We start from the raw sequence: 21,961 nt of genomic DNA, 5'->3' as shown, positions 1-21,961 counted from the left end.
GCCACGAGCTATACGTGACAATAAAGAACTTACAATTTGGGGCACGATTTACTTAAAAAGATATATATACACGTTTATATTATATCCACCAACATATCCACAGTAGGGCAGCAGGGAAGGGGTGTACAATTTCCTAACTTCCAGTCTTACTGAGTCTTAGAAATTCAGAGACCAGAGTTGCATTTGGTAGTAGCTCTTGAACCTTTTCCTCTACCCCTGTAAACATGTAATACTCGAGCCTTAACAGCCTTCATTTTTTTAAAAAAAAACTGTAATTCAGAGCTAAGTCTGTCAAAGATACTGCTCCTTTCTTAGCCTTAGACTCTGGATAGCTGCTACCAATTCTTTGCTTAAAAATTTCATATGCACGTTCTAAACTATTTCATGAATCAAAACTTAAACATCGGAAAAAGTCAAAAGGTTTCTTACACAGAGTGCTGGATGTGAAAGTAAAAGTTACTGAACCAACTAGATAGTATGAAATGCAACAGAATAAAAACATATTTTGCTCTATAGTCTACTAGGTACTTGGCTCTAATCCACTGATAAATTCAGTTTCCAAAGTAATAAAAATACTTAAACTATACATACATAGTCAAAACAAGGTTAGGCTAGGTAGTTTCCATATGATAATCAATTTGTCTGTTTAATAACATCACAATATAATGTACCATTTTTAGTGAGATCTGAAAGATCCATGCGCATATTTTTATTTTCATGAAAACTGAAAATTATTAGTCTGAAGTATCTAGAAGAATTAAAATTTATTAAAAGTGTATTTAACGAACACCTTAACTCCTTAGCTTAATTTCTGCACTCTATGTCTAAATACAATTCTACTACTGCAACAGACAACATTATGAACAAAGGCAATAACTGCAACAAGTTTATTAATACCAGAACATCTAGAAAGCAAAAAAACCCCACCTGTGTCTGTAAAAGACTGAATGTCGTAGGTAAGATCAACACTTAGATTTTCAGAATTTTCAGTTTTCTTAAACACCAACCCGATCACCCACATCGTACGGTATTCTTCCCTGGAAAAAATTATATAAAAGTCACAATACTGACAGAAGAACTCAATAACCTATTCACTTATCTGCTGCAATAGGCAACAGTTGTATATTTTAAGTCCACTAGCAATGATAAGTTAGCCATAGAAAGGCATAAAACCAAAGCTGACTCGATGACATTTACATTTCATTTGCAATACAAAGTCATTAAACACTGACACATTTATCTCCAACAAACATAACGAACTAAATTCATCAGTGGATTATTTCATTCTATTTTGCTTCTGTATAGACCTCTTATCTTTAGGAGTTACAAGCACCCATCAAAACTGTAAAGGAAATAAGATTTTATGACAGATTTTCAGCACCTGACCCTGGTAACAGTTAGAATCTATTCCCTGACTAAACAACTTCCACTGTGCCACCTGAATTTGCCTTCAATACTCGAACTTCTAAGCTTTAACTGACCACAAAGTGCAATTTTCACATAAGAACAGCCTCCCTTTGACAGCTGTCATTCACACAGTATACATAAGACATGTCACACTTCTACAGCAGGTGAAGACATTTAATGTCTTTTCTCTGTAAGACTATTTCAGAAGAACACTTTTTGAATCAATTATTAGATCAGGGTGAAAGTACATTGCTTACATTGGGAAAATTACCTTCTCTGAAAGTGTTGCCCACATCAAATCCTCTGAAATAAGAGCTAATTGGAGCCTGTGACTATGCAGGCAGTTGTAGCTTTATTTACGCACTACAATGGTGCTGAATAGGTACTGCACGCTTTGTCCAAATTCACTTGCAACAGGCATGTAATTTATGTATACAACTTGAAAAAAAGAAATGTAGCACCACACTGTCACTTGAAACACCTGATGTCTGGAAAATACTGTGTGGAGGAAAACAAAGATTGCACATACTCCCAGTGAAGACAAATTTCTTCCACGTTCTCACACTTCACAGAAGAATACGATTCTTCACAGGTTAATGTGAAGAACCTACTTAGAAATAAAATTTCTTAAAAGGAGTTTTTAGTCCCCACACCTGTAATGATAGTTGGTGGGGAAAGGGGCTGAAAAATTTGAAGTGGTTGGTGTTCTCTCCACTGTTTCCACATCCCAAGGAATTTTAACATCAGTCTAACAGCCATTACCCAGTTCAAATCATATGCGTATCAACTGCTATATTTAATAATATTAAATGTTCTTAGTTAACTAAGATTTCAGCTCTGCTGTGCCTACCCAATCCTTAGTGCTGCCTCATAATTACAACTGTCTTACCAACTGATGCTAGATGCTCAAACAACAGCAGCTAAGTACCAGTAGCTAACATGTATTATTGACAAGAAATTATGCAATTAATATAGCAATTAACAAAAATATATTCTTTCTTTAAAGTTATTTTCTGGCTTACATACATTTTTATACACAATAAAGAATATCTGATTTTACAACAGTACCTGAGAAGACCTTAAAACTGCTTGGTTTTAGACACTATCATTAAAAATTAACCCATTTAAGAGTCAAAAATTAATCCATTTAAGAGTCTATAATAATGGTAGTTTATTTGTTAATGAATTGGTATTTTAGCTAAGTTAGTTCTTCACCAGTACACAAAAAAAGAGTTTTGCTTACTTATCAGGATTCTCCTTAGGTGCTGGGAATGACTGTGGATTCACATGAGCCAATGTAATGAATTCATTCTTCTCCAAGTTTCCAACTAGAATACGGATTTTTGATTCCACCAAGCCCACCCTGCATAAATGCCATTTATTAGCAAGTTCTCATTAATATCAAATAATCACAATAATCATTAATATGAAGCATCTAACTTCACGTATCAGGATCATGTCCCTCAACATTCTCCTCACACTAGTTTGAGACTATGAATGAACCAGTGCATTATAACGACAGACTCATTCAGATCAATAAACCAAGTGAAAGTGTTACAAAAACTAATGCAAGGGTAGCTTAAGAATGCCTTGAAGCTCTCATTATGGCCTGATTTCGCAAACGGAATTAAATATCAAGACACCACACATCACTAAAAGGCAGGCAGTAAAGGACTCCTACATATTTCTCCAATAGCCTTTTGGATGCAGATAGAGTTTAAAGATAAAGAAATGCCCAATACCTGACAATCTTGAAACTTCTTTAAAAAAAAAAAAAAGAGAGCAGAAACAAGGGAAAGAGACATTTACTCTTTGAGAATTTCTAGAGATTGAAAACACACTTCATATTGCTTACTAAAAAAGTGCATACGGCTTAAAAAAAACAAGATTTGTGAAGTGAACCCAACAATGCTGTAAGGAAGCAAAATTCAAGCAATGGCCTTCATTGCCTGGTTCTTCATTTTTACTGATTTTCAGAAGCATACCATCTTCATCCATTTAATTTTGAAACACTGAAGCACCATTTTGTTTCACTAAAAGGTACACTAGATATTCCCTTGCATCCAAGGCTGACAGGTTTTTGTTGTCTGGTGTTTTTAACAGCAAATGTGGTACTCACCATTCTAGTCGCTGCTTTTCTGTCGGTGCACTTGCTAGAAGTACAATATAATGCCTTTGAAGACAAAGACAATACGCTATTCTATTTATACTTCTAAAACTAGGCATTCAAACCTTAATAGTAAAAACTCTGTTCTACATAGCAAACTACGCATTATAAACTTAACAGTATTTAATTTTATTTGGTACATACATAAGTACACAAAGGGGCTATATCCCCCAAGTATGTGAATAATGAACTTCTCCAGACATTCCAGATTTTAGGAATGCTTACAATTACACTTGAATACCTTTAACCTTAATAAAAGGCTACGAACAAATAACTGGTTGAAAAAAAAAAAAAAAACACATACAGAAATACTTAATGAGATCTGAGATCAGGATTTAACTGACTAGTAGAGATTCCCTGCAAGTAAAAACAGTTGTACACAATCATCTATACATCAGTAGTCTTAGTCATGACATTACTTTTTAATAGTTAGAAGAATGCTTAACATATATTCATTCGTTCAAAGTAAAAAATTACACTAATTAGGTGTGGTTTAAAAAAAAATTTATATACGCATGTTAGAATTTATCTAGACATTTATCTGAAACTTCAGAAGGAATGTTTCCTCCGATGATAATTCTTAAGCCCTCAGTTATATTCCAGGATAATCAGTGTATACCCACTGTAAGTAAATTCCAAACAGTATAAAAAGCAATACTTTAAGCAAAGTAGCCAAGGACACTGGAATGGGAGATAACTACTTTTAACCTGAGTTCGTAATGAGAGAGGTGAGGAAATCTTACATGCATACAGTCAGTTTTTTCAGAAGGTTAGAATGTTAAAATAAGACCTCCCACCTAAGTCATCTAATCTGGCATTACCCTAGATAAGAGTATATTTAGCTAGACCCTTGTACGTATACCTCATGGAAAGGAACACAAGGTCAAGAATGGTGAAGAACTATGACATCAAAGGAAGTCCTCTGATGTTACAGGCCTTCTAATTGGAATGGTAAATCAAAATCAATAGATCTGTACTTATCTTTGGGTGGCAAGAGAAAAAAAAAAAACAAACTACTAAATGTTGTTTTGAATTCAGTCAGAAAATATCAATGAAATAGAGGACTGGATTTGGATAAACTTCTTTCCCCTTTCTGAACACAGCATTTTATCAATTTATTTTTTTGCATTTTGACAGCATTAACTGCTTGAAACAAAAGTGTATGGAGCTCTTCACATTACCTTATTGAAACCCTGATTTTACCTACTTATAGCATACCACGACTCATTTATGTCCCCGAAATAGATGAATTAGTACTTTGGAGAGGAGGAAGTGTAACAGATTTTTATTTGTATCTAGTATCAATTTCTTCTAAGGAGTACTAGCTATGCAACTATCATCCTACATCACACAGACTACGCACACTTGCAGAATGTTTTACTTGGTATGAAAGAAAACTAAGCTTTTCGTTGTTTTTTACCTGCATAGGAACTGAAAGATACACACATCTGCAGGTATTTTGAGGAACTAATTCTCTAGTTACTTTTTTAAAAGCAGATCTTTGAACCAAACTTCTCAAGAACAACTTTAGAAAAATTTAGTTATGCTTAAGCCTCAATTAGCTGGTGAGCACCTACAAAAAAAAACCCTAAGCCTTATTTATCAAAATCCATATGACTGGCTATTTTTGCTCAGGTACTGCTAGCGTAAAAGAACGGAAAAAAGAAGCAATTTCTTCCCCCTTCCAACTGTTAAAACGGTGCAAAGGGGGAATTAATAATTAGAAATCTACTACTGCCATTCTCAGCAAAACCTAAATAACGCAAGTTGTTAAAAATTACGACATTTTAGGTTTTAAAATCTCCAGGTCTCACTGCTAAATTTTACACAGATAAGATTTGTTATCAGTTCTTCATTTTTAATTTTATCACAAAGAATATGCCTAATTCAGAAGTACACATTACTTCATTATAAAGAAACAATTCTGAAGTTCTACATTTCGTTGGTGATTTTTAGATGCAGTGTATTGTTTTGAACTATATGGGGTATGTCTTTTTTTCTTTGGTTGGTCTTTTTACACATTGGAGCTGTTTCTTGCCCATTGTATCCCTATCTGCATTATGTTTTCATAAAAAAAACAAAACCCTAATGTAGATATTATCAAATTGTCTTATACCATTAACATCTTTGCCTACGAAAAAAAAACCACAAAGTATCAAGTGTTATAGTAGATTTTAAAAAACTGAGAACACCTGAACATGTTCATTTCAAATTTTCTTTATTAATCTGTCCAGGATTTACAGTTTAAATTATCCAGTGCTTTATTCAAAAGTCCTACCAAGTCAAGTGTTGAAATTACCTTCATAAAAGTTATGTTTATGTTCTACTTATTAAGCACATCTTCCTTACAACAGAGAAACAATATGCTAGCGCTCGTTAAATACAAATTATTTCTCTCATCACTGTATTTCTTTCTTGGTTTCAAGCTTGTAATACTTCATACTCATGTTATATCCATTTTAAATCGGTCTTGCCATTTCCCTGTAAAACACCATATCCAGCAAGTGTATAGCGTACATTCTTCGTTGCTGTTTCTCACCATCTGAAAAATTTCAGGCTACACGAAGGACAGGTAACACACTGTAACTCCTTAAATCCATAAAACTGCCAGCATTAAAAAAATAAAACCATATTTCCCCAGTTTTCCAATTCCTAATCTGCTCCTGTTATGCAGGTGTGCAGTAGTCTCTAGACTTCTTTAGTCACACATCCCCAAAATTGGTTTATTCTAACAAATTAGAAGAGTGGTTAGCATATATTCATTCATTCGAAGTAAAAAAAGAATGCTTAGTCAAAAAGTAGCCCTATTTTAAGCAGGGCTAGTAAGTCTGTAGTGTTTAGAATGAACACAGGTGTTCAGCAACTAACTGCCACTGAGAGTGATACAGATTACTGAAGTTATACTTCCAGGGAAGAAAAGAAATGTTTTGAAAAGTACACCTCAGAGCAAGGATCAGCTCCTTCTCTGGCAGAAGACTATAAACTACTCTGAATTTCAGCAAGAATAAGTCAGGGCACCTACAATTTGAACAGGATGAAAGCATGGAGGGGGATCCAAAATATCTAGTTTTTCAACGGAGATTTGACTGAGAGAGACATATATTGCATACTGATGACTGCAATGATTTTATTTAATGAAAAGTACTAACCAAAATTTTAAATTAAACTACTAAGGTAGAACAGAAAACTTTGGGTAATTTAAATTTAAGCAGGCTCCATAATACCATACCACAGTTAAAAAAAAAAATAAAGCAAAAGACATTTTGCAAAAAAATATACAAAACCTGGATATTTCATGTTGGCAAGAAAAGCTTTTCTTGCTAAAACAGATTAAAATGGCTAAAGCTAGTACACAAACTGTATTAAAAATGTAGATTATTTCAAACGACATTTGGTAATTCCTATTTTTCCCCAGTTTCGAAAGAAACAAAGAAAATGCACTGGGGAACTTATTAGCAATCTATCTCTAGAGCAGAAAATGATTGGTCTGCAGCCCACTTATTACTTCAAAAAATAATATACTTGTACAGTGCTCTTAGGTGTTTTCAAACTATATCTCCAAGATACAACACAAAAGCCATCCAAATGTTTTATAACTTTTATCATGCAAAAGGTGTAGAAACAAAACACAGACACATTATGAAGGTCATCAGTCTCTTTTAATGGGGGAACTGCATAGTTCAGTCTTGTTTAGATTAGTACATAACCAACCACCCAACACAGGAACAAGCGTAAAATATATTTGAACTTGACTTAAGAAAAATGGGTCTCCAATTTCAACTGAGGGCAAAGATGTAGTCCATATTTTAATAATCCATTTATTATAAAAACACAACCTTCAGCAAGTCCATACACATTTAACAAGCTTCTGCCCACAAGCATATTACTAGAAACCCTAAAAATGTGAGGTATGAAGTTCAGTATTTCCCTTAGAGACATGACAAAATCAGAGAAACTAGGTGAGAGACTATTAATAAAATGCCAAAAGCCTTAAGCTTTACTGAAAAAAAAAATATCTAGTATTAACTAGTACATCTGGCAGTTAGTCAACACAATTGCAAAAACATCTTTTATTATCAGAGTGAACTGTTGACTATCTTGACATATGAAAACAGAGTTTCAAGTACGTATTAATATTAAATATTGACCTTCACAATTAGTGCTTTTAACATCTTGTTTCCTGGGAGGCAAGACCCATTTTTAGAATGCTTACTAACCCCACTAAAGATCATTTTTGTTAGTCAAACTAGCTGATACATCTTCAATTTTATTGGTAACACACTGATTGTATAGGTAAGCGGTGACATTCTAAATGTCTGGTCAGAGACTAAAAGGTTTCTGAAGTACATGCTAAAGAAACAGTATCTAAAGAAATTGTTCATTTTCTAAGAGAAAGGATAACTGCACTCACCCCCTCTCTGTACAGAAAACCTTTAACAGAACACTTTGGAAGCCTAATGCATGTATATTTAAGAACCTACGCTACAGAGCATCATTAGATATTTTAACCAATAAAACTTAAAATATTCTGCCATGCTATAAAATACATACTTGTACTTTTGAAAGAAGTTTGGAGCTTCAAAAAGTTTGGACCACTCTGCCTTACTCAGCAAAATTTCATCTGTGATAGCAAGACCTAAATTATAAAAAAACATTTAAACTTTTGTTTTAACATACGTCTTAGTACTCAGAGTAAAAACAGCTTCTTAAATTCACAAAGGTTACTATGAATTCTTTCCCCCCTTCAAATTCAAAGGAATTTATCAACAAGCTCTACATTCCAGTCATAATTTAAGTGATCATCAGTTAGATATATCACATTATTAAAAAGAACATCAGTAAAATACGTTTAGAAATGAACGATGATTGATCAGCCTCATCATTTCATGTATTTTCGCTTTGCAGTGTAATGCAGCTAAATTTAAACTTTTGTATATGCCACAGTAACTACTCAGTCCAAAGACGATGAGTGATTTTTTTTCCCTTAAAGTACTTGAATCATCTCTCGTGCAAGGCACTGTACAAGGCAAAGAAAGTGAGACAACTACTGCTCTGCCCAAGAGCAATACTGGAAGTGGCTCTCTGCATCATGTGTACTCCTTGCTTCGACAACATGTTTTCTTAACTACTATACTTATCCAAAAAATCAAAAGGACTCATCTCTGAACAAGTATACAGTCTTATGTTAGGCCTATAAACAGCCACTAGGTGGGATTACTAAACTAATGTGGCAGGACACAATTTAAATGTAGTAAAATAAACATCAGAAAAGGATATTGTACCACTAAGGCTCATTTTCAGAGCACAAGGCTTTCTAATTAATTAGTCTCAGTTTCTAAGAGCGAAGACCAGATCTGCAGATATCTCCATTGAATTTGGAACTTAAAGCTACATATAGACCAAGTTCTACCTCCCTCAGCAGAGACTCTCATATCAAGAAGCTATTTAAAATCCTCCCCCCTCCCAAAGCACACCCACAACAGAGCTACTTTAAATCCAACTGAATACATTTATACAGAGAGTGTTAAGATAATACTTACCTTGCTTAAATTCCTCAACCATGACCATCCGTGTGGAAACTGACACATTGTAGGTTGAGTTCTGCTGTGGGTATGCTGGTGTAATTATAGGCATAAGATGGTACCTATCACTGGGGTTTACCTATACATAACAACAGCCAATCAGTTTTCTTCAAGCATACACATGAGTTAACAAATTTGGATTTTTCCCTTTACTACAACTGAGTCTTAAGTCCTAAAAGACCTTAGTTTGCAGACCAAGTAAATTTACCAGTAGTTCAGAGAAAGTTTAGAAAAACAAGGATAATGCTCTCACAAAGGGTGTAACCTGTCAGCACAATCAAGTTGCGGGCATTTCTAAGACCAGAAACAACAACAGAACAATTTCTGTCTTTTATAGAAATTAGACTGTGATCAAAACAAGGATATCTTATGAGCACACCTTCAGAAGAATGACTGTTTTCAGACTTGGCAAAAAATCTTTATACTTTATTTTTGTAACACTACTGATAATAAAGAGCCAGCTTAAAAAAAGTGACTCTAGGCAACGTGATAGAAGCATCACTTGCATTAATGAATCCTTTATTAACAGCACACAGGGAAACAAAAAAAGGACAAAACAGACACACAGAAAATACATTTAAAACAGCGTGAGGTTAGCAATCTTGTAGATGGTAAATTAAAGATAAAACCCTGTCATTAACTTACCTCACTTTGTTAAGGTACTAAAACATAGACAGTTCCCATTACATGCTGACCTCAAGCCCCCTATCCCAGGAACAACAGTAAGACTCAAGAACACTTTCAACTGTCTCACTTTATATAAACGTGGACTTTTGTCAACCAGAAAAAAAAACGAAAAAAAAAAAAGATTTGAAATGCTACAAAAGGACATAAAAGTCAAGCTCTAGTGCTTACACTATTCACCAAAAAGGTTAGTTGAAAACTATGTGGTTTTTTTGAACTATTCGAAAGTTGAGAAAACAGCAGTGAACACATTCATGCTACGTTCTACTGAAACCCTAGAATGTGAGCTGCACATCTGCTGCTATCTGTTTTATTGACTGCCTGGAGGACATTAATGCGCAATGTCTTTAATATAAATGCTACAAAGATAGAGATCAAGTATTATAAATAACACATAAAACAACTTAAGACTTAGAATTACAATCTTTGGTCCAAGATGAAAAGACACATCACTAAAATTGTATGGAACCAAACCTATCCAGCTGTGACTGTTGCACTGAAGTGAATTCAATATACTTGCAGAAGTAACAGGTTTTACATCAGAAGCAAACGGTTTTAAGATAAGCAGTTTTTCAAAAATGCATTGCTTTAAGGCATGTATCCAATTACACTAAATATTTATTAAGATCACTTAATGAAAAAGCTGTGAATAAAAAGCATATTTTTCAGCAAGTGTGCTTCAAGCAGTCAGTTTGCAAAACTAAGCTAACTTTGTCCTACACCCAGGAGAACTAGAGGTTACTTACAAAGAAGACATAATACCGAAATATTAAGTTTGATAAACCCAAAATGAAATTCATGGAGGATTCTTTAAGCAATTGAATTTATTGTACAGTGTGATTTATAGGGGAAAAAATAATACACTAACCCTTGGGTCCCATACAGGCAAATTAAGATTGCATTCTTCTGGCTGTTTCAATAGCACTGGATTTGGCCATTCCCTGTTCAAAAAGATTGTAGCACTGAATAAGACTGTTGGATACAACCGTTAATGTTCAACAAACAACACTTTTGAATGCGATCCTTCTTACCTCTGCTGTCAAGATAGAGCATCATTTCCTCAAGACTAAGCTGGTCTTACAGGGGTTGTTTAAAAAAAAACTGTATTGCTGAACTACAGTAGAGCTATAATTAGCTTCTCCAGGGCATCATAAAACAACTTCTCTATAGTCTTGGAGCTATGCCATCACTGGTTTAAGTAACTAAAACTCCTCTGAATTCTTTTTAAAAATATACCTATCAAAGGTATTCAAGCTAGCTGTTTCATGGGTAAACTACAGAAGAAACAGCAAGCACGATTACAGTGTTACATATTAATATATATTATATACATATACCTCAAAAGAGACTATAAAGCCTGTAGATTTAAGACAGTAAAACTGTGGATGCCCCTTCCCTGAACGTGTTCCAGGCCAGGTTGGAACCAGACGAACTCTAAGGTCTCCTCCAACTCAAATAATTCTACGATTCTATGACGTTCATGTTAAGAAGGAAGACGCTGCACTTGAAAGAAAGCAATGACTTATAAAATGATTCTTAAAATCTGTCTCATGAAAAGCGTAAGTATCCAGATATGTTCTTTCAAAAAAAAAAAAAAAAAAAAAAAAGAGTATTAATTTGTAATCTGCAAAGTATACTTTTGTCCCATTCATTCTAAATTTACTTGGAATGTGCCCATGACTCCCATCAACTTACTCAATCCATCTTTCTGAGGTAACTAGCTCAGGAGTATGAAACCAATTCCAAAGCACCTGTCCACACTGACAAGATGAAAACCAACACTTTTGCCATTAGTTCTCCTGAACTACATTTAAGCTCTGTGCCTAAAGCAGATACTGACATACTGCCTTTCCCCATTATCCCAGTATACGAATGTCAAAAAGACTTCAAAATCGGGGTTTTCTGCTTTTATTTTGGATGAAGTATTTTGTCTGAAGAGTAATGCTGAGTCACCACAAATATTTAAGAAAATTTTAATTAAAAATTTGGTGGTTTTCTTTTGTAAACTTCAAGAACAAGACACACTGGATGACTTACTGAAAACCTAAAGCTAACAACTTTCTGGCAGCAAGACCAATGCTTTTAACTACCATCTTAATATGGTAACAGCTGAAAACGATACCATAAAAACAGGACTAAAATTTAGTGTCTACAAACAATTTTATTTTAGTGTAATCTGAATTTTTTTTTAAAAAAACATACCATTTAGAAAATACCAAGAAAAATTTATGTACAAGAGTTGATGCTATTGCATTTGGATAAAGCTGGCAAGTTCTTGCTACTAGCATAGCCCAGGAAACACCGCCAAGGAAACCTAGTATATTGGAATAGATGTTGTGGCCTGTGGATTGAGAAGGAAAGAGACAAAAAAAAAAAGTTATCAGTACCCATCAGAATTAATTAAAACGTCACAAATTTTGGAATAAAAGCACTTACGTTTTGCCCACAGTTTGATAGCTCTCAGTGTTAACCTGAAGTTGTCAATGTTTGGTACTAGATGCAGAATTTCATCGGTTACCCGGCAACCTGTCAAAAAGAAATAATCCATTACACTTGCTGTTTCCAAAGTTTTTTTGCTGACTCCCTTACCTTCAAAGCTATCAATTTTTTTACATTAGCACGCTGGAAACTCGTTTTGTATTTTGACCACTTCAGTTTTGAATTAAAAAGTTGAATTTTGACTTTTTTTTCTTCCTTTTACCCACTTGAAAGTGGCACTCAAGAAGACAATTCATACAATTCATGCACAGTTATAGTTTTGGACTGCTACCTGATTTTCTGTAATGAACTGTATGAGCTGTTTAAGATAAAAACAAATTTTAAATTCTGCTGTTATGGGGTTACATGCAATGTATTACAGAACATACAGACTAATTTTTAAAAAAAAAAAAAGTCTGTTAAGTCTTCATGATCCTACAAAAAATCTGGAAGTCACAGGTCAAAGTTTCGTTTGAATTTATGAGAAAAGGCTAAAAAGAATAGATTTTAGACACAGCAGTAACTGTGATGGGATATTTTCAGGTTTAAGAAAAACATTACACATGATAATATTAACTGCTTGATCTTTTTTAAAAAAAAAAATAGGAAGGAGTTGTTGACAGTTATGAAATAGTCACAGAGAGCTGACTGGAAGAAAACTGTATTATTTAAGACTAAGAGTTTCCTTTCAAAAGAAACAAGAAGCACGTACAAACTCTAGAGACAGCATAAATGTGAATTTCACTGAACAGTGCAAGTTGCTGTGGCCACCTAAAATTAAGTTTTCTGCTCATAATAGAAGACAGTGATATTTCACATACTCCTCCTCCATGCCAAGCTGAAGCCCTTACCATCCCATAAATAAATAACAATTTTTAAGTTGGAGTATTACAGAAAAGTTAAGGGTTATAAAACCCGGTAATGTATTAAAGACCTGGCCTCAAATTTAGATTATTTTGATACCCCCAATTTACCACTGAAGCAATTTTGCCTATGTTTATGCATATTAAAACACATGCACTTATTTATAGAAACAGATGTCCTGCTATTTATAGAAACACAAGTCTTGCAAGTCTTGCAAGTCCCACCGATTTCTACACAACACCATTTACTACCTAAATAAATATATTTATATATATATAAAAGCCTGGCCAATAAGGAACAACCGTTCTTCCAGAAAAGATAAATAAAATGGCCTATGATTTAATTTCCAGACATGGAGTTGCTATATTTTCAGGAGAGTCCACAACTAAACTACTGTATCTAACAATCCAGGTTATTCATTAAAAGATTAGACGAGAATTTACATGCAAAACTGTATATACATACCATTAAGACTTCGTATACATCTAATGTCTAAATTTTTGAGTAGGCTATCGTCTCGTAGGTCTAAGTCCTCAGGAATAGTTTGCAGTGCTAATCTTGCAAACAAAATATCAATCTTAAAAAAAGTAAAGGGAGATAAGCTATTAGAAAACTTAACCTCTATGTGTTTTAAACTGTGATGCATTTAAAAGAAATTTCTAAATTACTCAGTGGACTTTTGATATTTAAGTCGTAACAATACTCTGTACAAGTAGAAGCTTCTTAAATCGAAAGTACTACTTTTCAATGTAAAACAAGTTCAAAACTGAAGTTCCATTCTGGTATCTAGAAGGTCTAGGACCTCTAAAAGATTAAAAGTTCATTAATAATAAAGGTATTTTTCAAATCAAGAAATTAACAGCCTGTCATATGTTGGTTTTAATAGGGGTGGTGGATAGGGAATCAGTTTTCTACAAGTAAAACCAAAAAAAATTCAGGAAGGCTCTTGTTTATTTTAAGCAAGAAGATACAGTGCATTTGTATAAAACTGTTTTGGCAGAAATTACTGAAATTTATACAACAATCATCACACAGCTAAAGCTAGCTTACTGCATGGTATCACCTTTCTCCGCACATCTCCCTCATTCGGGGAAAATACATCGTGCAGTACATTCTCATACCCACTAGTTACTGGTTGACATAATCCAGGTGCAAGTCTGATAAACCTTGTGTAATAACAGCTTGTCATGTCACCAAGAAAAAGATGACAGGTGGACCATACAACAGAAAGATTAACAGAGTATCTTTGGAAAGCAGTGTTACGTTTTATCTCAGCAACTTCTCCCAAAACAGTAAACAACGAGTTAAGCAAGTTCATCACTCCCAGACAGCTGATCCATCACACGGACTACAAACACCAAAACCATTGTTTTGGTTATGTGTTCACAGACACAGTAAGATGTCAGGACAAAGGAGAGGCCCAGTTTGCCTTCAGCAGAACATTTTTGAGAAATGATCAAACATCACACAACTTCCTATAGCATACAGTATTGGAACATCTCTGAATTTAAGGTCTGGACAGCTAATCAGCAGCAGGCAAAAAATTACTGAAGCCACATTATTCAGGGATATTATTTCTATTAAATATTTAAGTCTTAATAATGCCAATATCGGTACTCAACAGGTTAGTAAACTAATCAGTACTAGTGCCTAAAAAAGAACAAGAAGATACGCTATACTCAGCTCTAAGTACATCAATAAAGCCTTGGTTTGGTCCTAAAGCCCCACTTCAAATTATACAACTAAGGACTGTTGTCAAGAACTTGGGTAAGAACTAAGGAGAATAACCTTAATAGCAATCATTTATAAATACTACATGAGTTTTAAAGAAAAAACAACTTTGAAAACTTTTGTTTTAACCATATTCTACAAAACCAAAATAAAATATGGTCTTTACCTCTATTCCATCAAAACAAAGTTTAATAACTGGGACAAAAGCTTCTTCGACGGCCTGTGTGGGAAAAAAAGTTATATTTCATTTTCAATATATAGAACAGCATCTACAAGCAACAGCTAGCAGGTCTAAACAACCACAATGAAATGCTATTCTATTTTCAAGTCAATTTTTGTCAGTGATGTCTTTCTCCACCACTGCGAATTTATGCAGTAGGCACCTATCTGCTACTATATGCTACATCTGTCTAGAAGTTAATTATAACCCAAACTCATACCAATCAGCTCTGATGATGTTACCCCAAGGTTCAATTCTCTTTCTCACAATACGAAGAACCTGACCAAGCATCTTTTACTCCTCACAATATCTCTTAAGTATTTAAAGACCAACCTATGAGGACTAGTACTTCAAGAGGCCTCTTATTTCTATTGTTTCTGCAGTCAGTATTTTATGGAAAATGACAAGGAAACAACTGTGTAACCATGCAGTTTGACTTCAGTAAACCAGTTACAAGTCATCAGTCTCCAGAGCTCAAGCATCTTTTCTAAATGTTGTCATTAACAAGGTGCCTTGACAAACAATATCCCTGACGAATACAACTTAATGTCTACTCTGCCATCAGCTAGGAATACCACCTTACTGAACTGAGCATTTGAACTGCAGATCTGCAGAGCACTGCTTTGGTAAAAGAAAACAACGCACACCTCTTGAATAAGAAACGTCAGAAACTGCCAGAAGTTAAGTACAGTTCTAAGTGTTCCAATTCTCAACAAGAGGACGAAACAACGCTATTCTATGTCTTTAACCTGAACGTCATAGGTTAGCAGGATGCATGCCAAGCAAAATATGAAGTTCACAAGTCTCTCAGAGCAATCATTATGAAAGTCTCAGTTCCCTAAAGAGTGAGATGTACAAACTTTCTTAAGCATAGCTGGAAAGATTTTTGAAGTGTTATGACACCCTGATCTAAAGGTCATTTGCACCACTGTACAACTACACTGAATGACCAAACAGCCTACACTGATCTACTTTGATGCAAAATCATGAACTACATTAGCTTGAATTAGTTTACAGCAAAATTAACTGGAAATCTGAAAATCAGAATCTTCATGATTATGGCATGTGGATTTAAAGATTACTAAAGCATTCAGATAATAAAGCACTCAAAACAGTTGTTTCAGTATATATGGTACTTAATACCAACAGACATTTGGAATATCCTGGTAGTTATCAATTATAGGATGCATAGAGTAAAATAATGATGCAGAGATAGCTCCGTTTATTTTATGGCAACAGGACTAAACCAAACAAAGCTTAAGACTTGGCAGCAACTACCTTAAACAAAAAAAGAACCGCAGCATAGAATATTTAGTCTGAGCCAATGCTGAGAAGATTAAGCTGACCTAGGCAGGCTCATCGTTTACATATAACAGAAACAAAATACTATATACCAGTGTGTCTTCCACTGCTAGAAGAGTAATCATCTTTACATGCTAAAATTCTCACGCAAGATTCCAATAATTAGACACTAAAAACGAAACTTCCAGTTCCAAATACACAATTGATAGCCGATACAGAAGGCTTAGTTAATATCAACCACTGTTGGTTAATATAAAGACAAAATAAGCAGGGTTAACATTTGCATTTATGCTTGCCTGCTGCTAGAAAGCAAGTAGAAAATTTGCAATACTAACACGTGCTAGGAAATCATTCTGTCAAACAGATTTTTAAATGAGCGTTACTATTAAGTGGGAAGAGAAAATTTGGAACCATCTCAATTTCAACAATGGTGACAGGCTTTGCTGCAGGTTAACTAAAAATCCACTGCAAGTCTTACTTATTTACTTATTTAATGCATTATCTTTCACTATTAGCTTTTCAGCACTATCAGTTTAGCTAGCTGTATCAAGCGGTTCACATACCCTCAGATCTTTTACTTCTTCCTGCTGTTTTAGTTTCTCATAAAACGATGTGAAAAAATCACTTCTTTCAACATGTCTTGGTGCAACACACAGAGCATCAATATCAGCACCTGAAATTGTTTATTAGCACAAGTTACTCACACTTGATACACAGGAAGTGCCAACAATAGTCAGAAAATGTTTTGAAAGCGAACAGAAAAATTTAGTTTATCTTCCTGGCTTTTCTGGGGAAATACTAAGAGTTAAAAAAATAAATATAATTTTTACAAGTTCACAGCCATTAAGCATAATGAATACATGCATAATTCTTCTTTCCGTTGTTGAACATTTGTAATATTTTTCAAAAACAAAGCATGAGAAGCCATAAGCACTACACAAACTGCTGTATTTTTTAATTACTTCTAACTTTTTTGTCTGTTTCCTAGACCATGACAAGGAATTTTTATTACTTAAATGCAACATTTACAGATACAACATTAGCTCAAATACATGACTTCATATAATAAAAGTAAATGTTACCTTTTGTATGAACTCCTAATCTATAGGACCCAAACGTAAAAATTTTTCCTCCAACATTTTCTATTACAGATTGTGGAAGATTCTAAGTGGAATAAATAACATTGGTTATTTTACCTTAACAAGTAATAAAAACACACACATTTTATTTTAAAATATAAGGAGAATATCCTACAAAAATTTATTTATTTATGGTGTTATTTATGTTGTATTTATGGTGGAGTAACTGCTGAAATAACGATCTTTGTATTGACAGAAAAGATGAAGGTATCTTTGTCACTTGGGAACTATTTCAACCACATTACTGTCTCAAGCTTGATAGTTGTTCCAGCAGTTCTACACTTCAGGTCCAAGAGCTTTAAAATGTTATGGACATTAAACACATTTTGGTTAATACTCGGGCATTATAGACAGAGTTAGAAACTGAAGATGAATTCCAACTTACAGCAACAGAAAAATACATTCACAGTTCTAGCATTTATTACATTACTTTCAAAGACACCCACACTATTTTCTTCAGATAAATTTGGTTTTGGGAGAGATATTTATTTTATGTTAAAATTGTTCAGATACAAATCTTTAAACATTAATAGATGTATCTTCAAAAAAACTCTTGGATCCTCAATACTATGGGCAAAGACAGTTACCCTTTTGTAACAGGAAGCAGTGTTACAATCTGAAGCCCTACATTAAAGGCTACACAGAAAAGATAAACAAAATTAATTCTTTTGCAAAGTATATTGGATTAACTTAAGTAGTTTCCAATATTACATCAGTCAAGATACTATCACTACTTTATTTTCAAGGATCAACACATACATAGAAGGGCCATCCCCCTGATCTTGTCCATATATAAAATCCTATTTCATAACAGAAGTGTAGAAGAGTCCTAAACATACTCAAACCAAAATATCTCATAAAATTAGGGGTTTAGCCCTAAAAAAGCCATTCCCACCTCTGCATTTTTTGCAAGTCTACAGTATTTCAAAAAAGATTTTGGGGGGGTGGGGGGAGGCTCACAGGGGACTACAACCAGGCAAAACTCACTGTTACCATTATTAGAGGCTAAAAAAGCAACCTTACAGGATTGACATTAAAGGAAAAGACTACAGATCATAAACCTGCAAGATATCCATTTTATAATTAACACAGTACTAATCATAAGTATTTTTACCAGAAGTCAAGCTATATTTCTACCTTGGGAGAAGAGGGAACAACTGAAAAGTACTATCAAAACTGCCACAACTTTTTGCAGTATTTATCAGTTGGTTTCTTTGACACGGTTCTACTCTGAAGAAGTGCTGCTGCCTGGAAACAACTGAAGTTACAGAAAGGTACTTGTTTTTCCAATTTTATCCCCAAATCGGAGATTGATCTTGTTAGAATGGGAACATACTTGAGAATCATCTACCCACAGCAGTCTTAGTATGAACAGTTCCACGAAAAATACATCCATACCTTGCTCTCACTTATTTCCCGTATCCACTCCTTTACAAGGTTATTCAATTTTCCCAAAATTAGAATCCTATTGATAAAACAGCAGAATCACGGGTCATCAACTTACACAAAACACTGCAGATCTATTTGAAGATATATTACAATCATTCACTGAAAAACATCACTCTTGCAACATTCTATTTTCTCCTCTTTAAAGGTATCCAAGTGACTTAAGCTTATGAAAAAAAATTCCAGCAGGCAAGGCCTACACGCATTTTAGGTACGTGAGTTCTACTCGCTTTTAAAATAAAACCCGAATTCATAAAACACATGCACCTAAAAGAAGAGTGAGAAGTAGTACTGCAAGATAGAGACTCTAGAAAGCTTAATAAGGAAAAAACTATTAGGGGCCACTACAACAAAATAACTATGAAGGGAAAAAAATTCAAGCCAGCCTCCAAAATGTAAAGGTAATTTAAATTCCTTTCCATGTTCTGAGGCATTCCTTTTAAAGTACCAAAAATAAAGATTAATATTTTGCTAGAATTTTAAGAACATAAACATGCTTGAGGTACAGTAGTCAACTACATGAACCTCAACATAGGAGAAAAACACTACTAGAGTGAGTGTTTACTCACCTGCGTTGCAGTTCTTCCTCCTCTTCAAATACACCATAAGGTTTTAGGGTTTCAATTAATTTCTGGGTAAGCATGCAGTCAAACTCCTTGGGGGCAGCTAAACTGATAGGTGAGGTAATGCCATAATGCTTCTGCAGTTGCTGTGTTTGTGATCCCTGGGTTGTAACGGGACTAATAAAGGCAATTAGATAAAGTTACTGACAGAAACAAAACAAAACAATTTTTTTTTCATCAAAGTAGCAGACAAAAGACACATACTAAGTAAATGAAATTAAGCTTACTGTTAGCATTTACATCCAAGATCAACCTATGTTAAAACCGTGTTATTAAGGACTAAAACAAAACTACCTTTCTCCAACTCTAAATATTGATTAGAGGGTTACAAGTGGTTATGAGGCTTGATCAGCTGACTCCACACACTCAAAACACTGACATAATTAAGGAGCCTTTGGTATATTTTGAGCCCACTGGCATCATATAGTTACTTTTAAGCTGACTTCGCTGTTTGCTAGTGTAACATGATGGTTAGATGAACAATGTCAGCTTAATCTATGCTGGTAATATTACATAGAACATTGCTGGGGGCTGGGGGGTGAAATATCAGGTTTGGGCTGAACTTTGCCTAGCACAAGTACCAAGGATGTAAGCAGTATTCTCTCCACATCCCTCACGTTTCCTTAACTTGACATTTTACTTCATCTTAAGTATTTCTCTAAAAAGGGGAGTAAGTCTGAAGTAAGCCTAACCCACCCCAATGGGTTAAACCTGTAAGGGCCAAGTTCACTACTGAAGAGGCAAGCTACAAACCCTCACATCATCCTTGTCTTGCACTTTTTGCACTACAGATGGATATAGAGACAAACCTCAAGAACAAAGATGATACTCTGAAGTCAATCCCTCATATTTCAATGTCACAAGAAAGGAGACCATGAAAAAGAACTCCAGCAGAAACACAAAAGCAAAGGTATAATGAGAACTAATAACGGCTTTCCTACATGAGCATACTGACAAAGAACAGCTACATAGGTTTTCATAATGGGTATATATTTGTTTTCATAATGGGCATATATTCACATTTACACACAGCTTTATTTTGAGAACAGTCTGAGCTACCAATTCTAAGTGTTTCAAAACTAAACTTGGTCCCATGGAATGCACAAGTGTTTGGATTCAGAGATTACTGTATGTTATACATGCAAAGTTAAAACTTCTTTGAACTGACACCAGCAATACCAGGTAACCACTAAAAAAACCCCAAACCTTGAACATATTCAGTAGTGTAGAATAAATTACATAGCATAACATTTAAGACAGCCAAATTTTAAGCCTATTTAATCTTGCTGTAAGAGTCGGTCAAAGGAGCGATTTCTGCCTCAACACTTCTCATCAGGTGCTAAGCCTCAAAACTTGACTGTGATCATAGATGCAGGAAAATGGCCAAAGTTGGTACAAAAACAGCAAGCAATGTTTTGTACCTATCTCCAAGCCTCTCTGCTACCCATACCTACACCATTATCTCAAGAAGGTTTTGTACCTGTCTCCAAGCTTCCCTGCTCCCTACCATTGTGAAAGATCCATCAAGCAAAGGAAAAGAAGACAGGAAAATTAACGATGGGACTTACCGCAGACCCATACCCCAAGAAAGCATGCTTGAACCTGTCTCTAAGCCTCCCTGCTCCCTACTATTGTGAATGATGATGACTACTGGCCTTCATCACGAGACCCCAAGTCGACCGCCGCTGCCAGATGGAGCACATGCACAAGAGGAGGAGACCTGCCTCCAAAGCAGACACTCCTCTCTTGGCATAAGTGGCCTCCTAGGTGGAGAATGACACATCTCCACAGGAGCAAAGGTGGATCACAAGGAGATTGACTAGCATGAAAGAAAGCTCTGGAGCAGCTGAATTTTGAAGATCTTCCCCACCATGGAAGTGGAACGCCTTCTGGACCAGGACCCCCCGAGACACCAGATGTCTGTGGACCTGTGGTGGTAGCTATAAACCCCTTTTTCTTCCCTTTTCTCCCCATCTTTTTCCTTATTCTCTCTCTCTTTCTATCGCAAGCCACTTTATGGGCACATTTAATAACGTTACTGTTTGGATTGAAATTTAACTCCCTTGACTTGTTGAATTATTGTTTTTTTGTTTTTAAATGACAAATTGTTTTGAAGCATAGTGACAAGCTTCTTTTCTGAAACCGACTTGTTACTTAAGTGAACCAATCATTCAGAGACTAACAAAACCATCATGATCTCTCATTAAAACACACATTACAGAAAACATGGCTATTACGTCAACAGGTATTCAAAAAGCTTTACCAACTATTAAAGTCAGTGCGACTTGCAAGTTAAGACAATGCTTGTGCAGAAGTGT

The 21,961-nt window shown here is 34.8% G+C and overlaps 1 protein-coding gene across 2 annotated transcripts in view; it reads right to left on the bottom strand.

Moving 5' to 3' along the window:
* Positions 1-21,961, bottom strand: part of PAPOLA (poly(A) polymerase alpha) — a 47,791-nt gene that overhangs the window by 13,892 nt on the left and 11,938 nt on the right. For both annotated transcript variants that reach the window (XM_069858777.1, XM_069858776.1), the window contains exons 2-15: positions 19,590-19,760; positions 18,973-19,039; positions 17,518-17,599; positions 16,999-17,108; positions 15,080-15,133; positions 13,648-13,759; positions 12,277-12,366; positions 12,043-12,181; positions 10,709-10,781; positions 9,115-9,235; positions 8,126-8,210; positions 3,527-3,580; positions 2,651-2,770; positions 928-1,037 (exon numbers count right to left, since the gene is read on the bottom strand). In XM_069858777.1, the coding sequence (XP_069714878.1) occupies positions 928-1,037; positions 2,651-2,770; positions 3,527-3,580; positions 8,126-8,210; positions 9,115-9,235; positions 10,709-10,781; positions 12,043-12,181; positions 12,277-12,366; positions 13,648-13,759; positions 15,080-15,133; positions 16,999-17,108; positions 17,518-17,599; positions 18,973-19,039; positions 19,590-19,760 (1,388 nt within the window). The remainder of the gene's footprint in view (positions 1-927; positions 1,038-2,650; positions 2,771-3,526; positions 3,581-8,125; positions 8,211-9,114; positions 9,236-10,708; positions 10,782-12,042; positions 12,182-12,276; positions 12,367-13,647; positions 13,760-15,079; positions 15,134-16,998; positions 17,109-17,517; positions 17,600-18,972; positions 19,040-19,589; positions 19,761-21,961) is intronic.

This window comes from Phaenicophaeus curvirostris, chromosome 5 (assembly GCF_032191515.1).
Source record: "Phaenicophaeus curvirostris isolate KB17595 chromosome 5, BPBGC_Pcur_1.0, whole genome shotgun sequence".
Classification (NCBI taxonomy): Eukaryota; Metazoa; Chordata; class Aves; order Cuculiformes; family Cuculidae; genus Phaenicophaeus; species Phaenicophaeus curvirostris.
Note: the sequence above shows the minus strand (reverse complement) of the source record. Positions and strands in the feature narration are given on the sequence as shown.